At 35.4% G+C, this 9491-nt stretch overlaps 1 protein-coding gene across 1 annotated transcript; it reads left to right on the top strand.

Annotated features, from left to right (window-relative positions):
- The first annotated feature begins 6044 nt into the window (after positions 1 to 6044).
- Positions 6045 to 8517, top strand: LOC142640323 (uncharacterized). Its single transcript, XM_075814382.1, has 6 exons — positions 6045 to 6196; positions 6302 to 6560; positions 6620 to 6998; positions 7274 to 7392; positions 7917 to 8091; positions 8249 to 8517. The coding sequence occupies exons 1-6, from the start codon at positions 6045 to 6047 to the stop codon at positions 8515 to 8517; spliced, it is 1353 nt and encodes a 450-aa protein (XP_075670497.1).
- The last annotated feature ends 974 nt before the right edge of the window (positions 8518 to 9491 follow it).

Raw genomic sequence — 9491 nt, 5'->3', positions numbered from 1 at the left:
GCAAACCATATGGGACTGCTCCCCCTTGCTGTGAAAGCTAGGTGGAAGAGACATGTAAACCTCCTCATGCAAATCTTCATGGAGAAATGCATTGTTTACATCTAGTTGACTAAGGAACCACCCTTTCACAGCAACAACAGCAAGCACAACCTTGACAGACACCATTTTAGCAACAGGTGAAAAAGTATCAAGATAATCCAAACCCTCCTTTTGTGTAAAACCCTTAGCAACAAGTCTAGTCTTATATCTTTCAATTGAACCATTTGACTTGTATTTCACTCTATAAACCCACTTTCAAGCAATGGGATGCTTACCAGTGAGGTGTGGGTCCAAGTATTGTTAGCTTCCAAAGCCTTAATCTCAGCATCCATGGCTTCTTGCCATTTGGGGTTGCCTAATGCTTGGTGATAAAAGGTAGGTTTTGGGATAGAAGAAATAGCACAACAAAAAGACTTGTAGGCAAAAGACAGGTTAGCATAAAACAGATAATCTTGAAGAGGGTGAGAAGTACCTAAGATGGGATTGGAAGAAATTGGAATGAGAGCAGATGACACCTGGTTACAATGGTAAGCTTGAAGGTAAGAAGGTGGCTTAGAGGGTCTAATGGACCTCCTAAGTACAACAGAAGACTGATTAGAAGCAACAAGAACATTAGAAGTTGCATCATGTTCGCGTAAAATAATCTACAAGCAAACAGAATTGTAACAAGTAGTAAAGTGTTTTTAGAAAACGAATGTCGAACCCGTAGGGATTAACTATGTTATTGAATATCGAAATTCACTAAATTAATTACTATTTGGAAAATCGAAAATAGTTGAACATTCTACTATCTGAATTAAATTAAACTATTTAATAAAAATAAATCTACGAGTAAAAGATTAACAAAATGCAAAAATCTAAAAGTGTAAAAATATGATAAGAATGGATCTAGAGCGGTTGATTTCACCTAACAAATCCCACACAATTTATTCTTCCTAATTATCAAATTTTAATAATCTCTCGTTGATGACTAAAAATTCCTTAAGTATTCAATATCTTCTCTCGAATAATATTAAAAAATATCTTCAACTAACAATTCCATATCTCTATGTGAATTTAATTAATTGGAGACTCATTACGTACTTTGAATTTTCTGGAAAATCACACTAATCGCGGTAAAGCATCTCTACTTTCGCTCAACTAATGATGTTTAATTCTAGAACTAAAATAACAAATCACCTCTCGATCTCATTGTAATTCAATTGATCAAACAATAATTCGTTAAAAAATAGTAAGCATTAAGAATAAGAATTAAACACTCAATCATGGAAATATTAAAAATAAAATAACTCAGAATATAAATTGTGTGTTCATTGCTAGACTATATCAACGCTCTAGAAAATAAATTTAATTCATAATAGAATTGAAAAGAAAACAAATAAAACTTATGTTTTTCATCTGAATTAGTTGATCAACATGAAGCTCTCGCTTTGTCCTCAGATCCTCCTCTTCATAATGACTCCCAAAACAAGTTCTTCTATGTAGCACCCCCTTTTCCTCTCCAGTTTTTTTTCTTTTCTCCCTAAAGAGCCTTTAAATAGGTCAAGGAATCTTATTCCCGTTTCGAGAAAATTTCAGATTTTTAGGCTTTACTTAACCGACGATTTTGGTCTATTTAACGTCAGAATTTGAACTTTTGGTAAACTACAAAGTTGTAGCCCTTTAAGTTAAATTTCAAGCCCAACTTGAATCATCTCGATTGGATATCTGAGCCGAAAGTTATGCCAAAAATACTACTGATGTGCAGGCTGGAATCCTAATCCGAATTGGACTTGAATTTGGTACAAATTTCCTTTGATTCCTTGCTCCACTTGGACTTGAATTTAATTGGCTTAGCCCCACTTTACATGTTATGATCTTGTTACCTACAACACAAAGATATTATATAGAAATATATTGGTAAGGAAACTGTTGGTGCAAACACAATAATAATAGAAACAACACAAAGAGAAACTGAATAATATGCTGAATATTATTAAATTGAAAAGATGAATACAACACTATTTGGACTAAGACGCGGCACTCGTTCTCTTTAAGGAGATTCAAGCCCTTGGTTGGCTAATCTTTGTAACCGGTATAGACCTTCTCTGACTTGTCTCCCCCAAGATACAACTGCTTAACAAATGTTGTATAGCTAGAACAACTTCTACACAAAGTGTTCAAGCCCAAAGCTCCACCAGAAGAACACCTTTCTTTTACCCAAAATTTCTCAAGTATTAAAGAATATTATTGAATTCACTCTCTCACACAATACTTTTTTCTTTTAACTTTTTCTCTTCATTCACTCTTGATATGAAATTATTCCATAGCATAGCCATATATATAGTCTTCCAACCCTTCACATAACCTACATATTATTTATTAATTTAGAAAACTTTTTTTAATTTATTAAATCTAACTTATATACAATTAACTCTTTCTTTAACAAATTTTATAACTCGTCTCTTTATTCATCTTCAGTTATTTTGAGTTTTAACATATTTAATTTAAAATGTACTAACAGAAACTTAGACTGCCAATACATAATCGATTACATCCACGATCATAAGTGTCATACAACAAAAGTAGAGACAACCCCACAAACAGAGTGTCCAAGATAAGGTAATTTTTTTGCAAGTGGATTGCCATTTAATAAAGTTTGCTCAATTAATTTAATTTAGACGGTGAAAACAAAGATAACTATCTAAATATTCATAATTTCCACAAGAGGTAATTTCCTTCTGCTTCCTTCTATCTTTTCAACGGGCCCTTGGTGAAGAGGATGCTTTCAAGTATTACATTTCTTCGTTTACTTTTTTTGGGCCTTTTGTGACCTTGTGGGCCGTTGTTGATAACTTTAATTAAAGAGCAGTGCAGTAGATATGTCCTACACCATCACATCACTCACACTTAGTCTGAAACAAGTGCAAAAAAAGGTCATAAAGGACAATACTAAATACATAGGGAGACCTGCCACTTTCATTGACCCGTACAGTGCATAAAGAAGATAGACTCTGATCAAGTACTCAAGTTGCTCCCAAAGTACTGCTAATAACAAAAACGCGTAGAATTTAATTGGCTGGTTGGCCGGTGGGCTAGGGCTAGCTAGCTTTGGCGTTTACTTCTTAGTGATAAAAAGTAAAAACACCTCAATCAAAGACTTTGACAATGGAAGCCAAAGTGATCCGTCCGCAGTCCAAAGTGATCCGTCCGCAGTCAAAGATTTAGTTAATTTTTATTTTTATAAATAAAAATAAAAATTAACTAAAATAATACAATAAAATTCATAAATAATATCAAAAAAATAATAAAATTTATGAATAATAAAAAAATTAAATTAAATAATAAAATAAATTGACAAAAATAATCTTTACTCTACAAACAAATTAGAAATTAAACAATTGGATTTTTTTTTTTTTTTTTTGCTGAAAGGAAATGAGGAACTTCAAAATGAAATTCATCCAGTACGGTTTGACACACTCAAGCATGCACACTAAGACAAAAACAAAGACACAGAATATTGAAAAAACCTTATCAAAAGATCTCAGCTGATCCTAATTGCTTTGGAATAGATTTCTTTCTTCTTTTTTAAATATCTGTGAGGTCTCTTCAGTTTTCAAATTACACAACTAGTTCTGAGCATCGGTGATGCAAATGGTATATATTGGTATTATTTAGCATTAAAGCACCAAAAAGTCTACTACTCGATCTTTTAATTGTAATAAAAAAAATTTTTGAGAAAATTGTAAAAAATTGTAATTGTGCTATAGTACCATCCTAAATTCATGATGACAATATAATAACATTCTAAACCAATTTTTTATTTTTTATTCCCCATCTTTAAATACTACATCTTTCTCTCTCTTTATCAATTTCTCATCTCCTCTCTCTCTCTCTCTCTTGACATTCCAAGCCTCTCTCTCATGGTGGTGGTGTTTATTTGGCATGGGTCGTGGGTCTAGTGGCATCATGGGCCTAACAGTGGCATGGAGGTTTCTGGTTTCTAGATCGGTTTTTGGGTTTCTAGATCGGCGTGGCATGGCAAGGTTGTTGCATTCTCTAGGGGTGCAGTTTGGTGGGTCCTGTGATGGAGGCGCAATGGCGTGGGTCTAATTTTGGTTCGATTTGGTTCCAATTTGGTTCCGATTTTAATGGTTTCGATTTTGGTGATGTGGTTGGATTGGTGTGGGTACAATTTTGTTAGGTTTTGTTAGTCATTTGTGGGTTTTGTTTGGTGCTGATTTCAGTGATATTGTTGGATTGGTGTGGGTTCGATTTTGCTGGGTTTTGTTGTTCATTTGTGGTTTTGTTTGGTTCTGATTTCAGTGATATTGTTAAATTGGCACGGGTCTAATTTTGCTTGGTTTTGTTGGTCATTCGTGCGTTTTTTTGGGTGGTGGTGGGTGATGGGTAGTGAGATAGGGGTGGTTTGTTTGAGTTTTGGTAGCCTTTTTGGGTTTGTTCATGGTGGAGGTGGTGATAGCAGGTGGTTGCAGTGGAAAAGAGACAGAGGAAGAGAGACAAAAATTAGAAAGAGAAGAGAGATGGGAGAGAATAGATATGTATTTGAGTTATATTATTTTATTGTATAGGTATATTATTTTAATGTGTTGTTTGATAAAATAAAATTTGAGATGTTAGGTGTATTGTAAAATGGTATGGTATAATAGATAAAATAACTTTTGAGATGGTAAAATAAAATAGTTTTAAGATAGTGGATGCTAATGCTCTCAGATTTTCCCTCATAATTGCATTCCCTTTTGTTTTGATATAGGGTTTTTTTTTTTGGGTATAATTTGAATAGAAGTTTGTGTGTGTGTGTGTGTGTGTGTAGAGAGAGAGAGAGAGAGAGAGAGTTTGGGTACTACTTTCGTTGAAAAAATTAACATTATTACATATTTTGAAAATCTAACTGTTAGATTGTATGTCTTTTATATTCTTAATACACATTTAAAATTTCGTGTCAATCGGATATTATTTACTATTTAATCTATAAACTTATTTTTTATGCATAATTTTAGACTAGAAACTTAAACATTTGATTAATAGCAAAATTATTAATCTTTGATCTTTTGGAAATTTGCAAGTATGAAAAATACAAGAAAAAAATGTAATCTAATAGTGAATTTTTCAAAATTCACATATATTAAAAAGATATTAAGTGAAGTTATAATCATTGACTACAATAAAATTTGTACCTAAACTTTGTTGTTAGGAACCCGAGCACCATAAGTACTATGCACCTGAGTTGTACATGATTGCACATGATTGTATACATTGATGTATGGATTGTATTGTATGGTATGTTAGTTTGTTAGTTGATGAGCTAGCATACGAGCTAGCAAGTTAGTTAGTTAGTTTAGTCTGTTTAGGCTATTAGTTCTGGAGGGAAAACAGGGAATTGTTAATGTGTATAACTTTGTGAGTACATTGGGAAGGAATGAAGTAAAATCACTCAATTGCTCTCTTCCTTATCTCTAATTTCCCTCTCTAATCTTCCTTCTCTTCACTCTTCCTGATTTTTGGATGTTAGTTACTGTGGAAGTAACTACTTTTCTTCCTTAACAGTTCTTGATCTACCAAGAACTTAACAATTTGGTATCAAAGCCTACTTCCCTGCAACCATGGTGGAAAAGATATCCTCTGCTTACATCAATGAAACCTTATCCCTTCTCAAAACTACAACGAATCATCATGGTCATTCTTTGCAAGAGATTAACAAGCAATTGTATGCTAACACTTAACAATTGAATGCCAATACTCAACAATTGAATGCTATTAGTTTGGCTCTGCAAAAACTCACTGAAGCTGAAGAACAAAGACAACAACAAGTTATGTCTCCAAAGTCTTCATCTCCTTCACCAAACTTTCCAATTACCCAAGTTGTTTCTTTGCCCATTTCACATACGTCGAAAAGTGTGAGATTGGATTCTCCTCAGTTTAAGGGTGATGACCCTGCTTCCTGCGTGTACAAGGCCAACCAATATTTTAGTTTCTATCAAACTCCATTCAATGAGAGGTTGCTAATGGCTTCTTTCCACATGGATGAAGATGTCCTGGTATGGTTTCAAGACAGTGATGAGAATGGGGTGTTTGTTACCTGGGAAGGATTTGTGGAAGCCCTATTAATAAGGTTTGGGAGTATTGCCTATGAGGATCCTATGGAATCACTCATAAGGTTGAGGCAAACTTCCAATGTTGTAGTTTATAAGGGGTAGTTTGAGGCCTTGTCAAACAAAATTAAAGGGTTATCAGATAGCCACAAATTGAGTTGTTTCCTCAGTGGTCTCAAGGATGAGGTCAAACTGCCAGTGAAGATGCTTCATCCCAAGAGCCTTAATGAAGCCTTTGGAGTAGCAAAAATTCAAGAAGAGTACCTTAACAGTAGCCGTAAGAGTCAAAGACCTTCATTTGATTTTGCTAAACCTTCAATTTTGGGTCCAAGACCTGAGGGGAAGATGGAATCCAAATTGAAGTTGCCCTTACAAAGGTTGTCACCTGCTCAGATGGAAGAAAGAAGAAGGAATGGCTTTTTTTCAACTGTGATGAGAAGTTTCAGACTAGACATCAATGTAAGTCTGCTAAGCTTTTCTTATTAAAGGGACTTTATCATTTCCAAGATTCTAGTTCTAATGTTCAATTAGTAGAACTTGATGATTCTAAAGCCATTTTGTTGCAAGTAGATGAGGATAAGTCTGTTGACAATAGGTTTGAATCTAAAATTGTGGATGCTAAGATTACACTATATGCTCTTTTGGGCAGTCCTTCACCTGGTACTATGAGAATTCAAGGAAAAATTAATAGACATTGCCTTGTTATTTTGATTGACACTGGGAGTACACATAATGTTGTTGATGCTGCTATGGTTTCCGTTTTACAATTACCCTTAGACCATTTTGTCACCTTTGAAGTGAAGGCTGCCAATGGTGCTTCCATTAGGACACAGGATGTTTGTTCTAATGTTAAGGTTACTATGCAAGGTTAGGTGTTTGCAGTGGACTTGAATGGATTAGCCTTGGGAGATTGTGAACTAGTTTTAGGTACTCAATGGCTTAGGACCCTTGGTCTTATTCAATGGGACTTTTTGGAGATGTCTATTGTGTTTTCTCACTACAATTCCATGGTGAAATTAGTTGGTTTACAGCCCACTAGTTTGACCATTCATGAGGGTACTCAGTTCTTTAAAACCCTTGTAAAGAAAGGTCTTATGTTACAAATTGCATCCCTAGCTGTTGCCTGTCCTTCTGCCTTATAGTGTATTTAGAGATTGAAGCTCTCTTGACTGAATTTGCTACTGTTTTTGACACACCTATTGGTCTACCTCCTTGTAGAGGGTTTGAACATCAGATCCTTTTGAAGGAAGGCATTGAACCTGTGTGTCAAAATCCTTATAGGTATCCTCACTTTTAGAAGAATAAAATTGAGAAGATTGTTAATGAATTGTTGGAGGTGGGGTTTATCAGACACAATTAGAGCCCTTTTTCTTCCCTAGTGTTGTTGGTGAGGAAAGCTGATGGTTCTTGGTGCATGTGTATTGACTATAAAGCTTTTAATCAGGTTACTATCAAAGATAAGTTTCCCATTCTTGTTGTTGATAAACTACTTGATGAATTAGCAGGTTCTTGCATTTTTTTAAGGTTTGGTTATCATCAAATCCATATATGGGAGGAGGATATTGCTAAAACTACATTTAGGACACATGAGGGCCATTATGAATTCTTGTTATGCCATTTGGTTTGACCAATGCACCCTCTACATTCCAGGCTCTAATGAATGTTGTTTTTAGACCTTACTTAAGGAAGTTTGTGTTAATCTTCTTTGATGACATTTTCGTTTTCAATAAAAGTTTGGACTTGCATATTCAGCATCTTAGACTAGTTCTCAGCTTATTGTTGCAGCATCAATTATATGCCAAGAGAAGCAAATGTGTCTTTGGCATTTTTGAGGTAGAAAATCTGGGTCACATTATATCTGGTCAAGGTCTAAGTGTAGACCCTAAGAAGCTTTTTGCCATGAAAGATTGGCATTATCCATCCACAATTAAAGCTTTGCGTGGATTTCTTGGCCTTACTGGTTACTAAAGGAAGTTCATACATCATTATGGCCAAATAGCTTCCCCCATTAACTGCCTTGTTGAAGAAAAAAGTCTTTGTGTGGTCCTTGCAAGCTGAAGAAGCTTTTTAGAACCTTAAGATAACAGTATGTCAGCCATCTGTTTTGGCTTTGCCAGACTTCTTTAAAACCTTTACTATAGAATGCGATGCTTCTGGGGTTGGATTAGGAGCTATTTTGATGCAAGACCATAGACCAATTGTTTTTCATAGTCAGGTTTTGAAGGGTAAGGCTTTGCACCTATCAACTTATGAAAATGAACTTTTAGCTTTGGTTACTGCAGTACATAAGTGGAGACCTTACTTGTTGGGTAGGCCCTTTGTCATCAAGACTGACCAACAGAGCTTGAAGTACATTTTGGAGCAAAGGATTGGTACCCCAGCTTAGCAAAAGTGGTTGGCTAAGCTCTGGGGTTACCTGTTTGTTGTGGAGTATAAAAAGGGGTGTGAAAATAAAGTTGCTGATGCACGTTCTAGGAAAGGGGAGATTGATTTTGGGGCTGATGTGGCCCAAGTTCCTTATTTTGCTTCTCTATGTTTGATTTCTTTCCCTTGTCCTTCTTGAATTGATGACTTAAAGGCTAGCTATGATTCCTCTCTTGAAGTTCAACAGATTCTTAAGTAGTTGCAAACTGATGCAGGCTACCCTAAGTTCTTTTCTTTGCATAACAGTCTTCTTTTATACAAAGGTAGAGTGTTTTTGTGGCCTACTTGTGCTTTGAAGCCCAAGGTTCTTCATTTGGTGCATGACAATCCTCTGGGTGGGCATGCTAGTTTTCTTAAGTCTTACCATAGGCTGAAGCAAGACTTTTTCGAAATATGATTTGAAGGTTCACATTAAGGAATGTGATGTGTGTCAACAAATGAAGACTGAGACTTGCCATCCAGCTGCGCTGTTGCAGCCTTTACCTATTCTTGACAAGCCTTGGTCAGTTGTGAGTATGGATTTTATTGATGGTTTGTCCAAGTCTCAAAGAATGGATGTTATTATGGTGGTTGTTGATAGGCTTACCAAGTATGTGCATTTCATTCCTCTTTCCCATCCTTATTTTGCAGCCAAGGTTGCTTACTTGTTTGCCCAGCATGTTTGGAAGCTTCATGGCATGCCTACTTCCTTAGTTTCTAATAGAGATCTTGTGTTCACTGCTAAATTTTGGGCTGAATTGATGAGGCTCCAGGGTGTTCAATTTGCAATGTCTACTGCTTACCATTCTCAGACTGATGGGCAGACTGAGGTTGTAAACAAAAATTTAGAGCATTATCTTAGGTCCTTCTCTGCTGACAAACCTTCAAAGTGGTGTGAATGGTTGTATTTGGCTGAGTTTTGGTTTAATACAAATTACCACACTGCAACCAAGTTTA

Source organism: Castanea sativa, chromosome 6, assembly GCF_040712315.1.
Source record: "Castanea sativa cultivar Marrone di Chiusa Pesio chromosome 6, ASM4071231v1".
Classification (NCBI taxonomy): Eukaryota; Viridiplantae; Streptophyta; class Magnoliopsida; order Fagales; family Fagaceae; genus Castanea; species Castanea sativa.
This window is presented reverse-complemented; position numbering and strand designations above follow the sequence as displayed.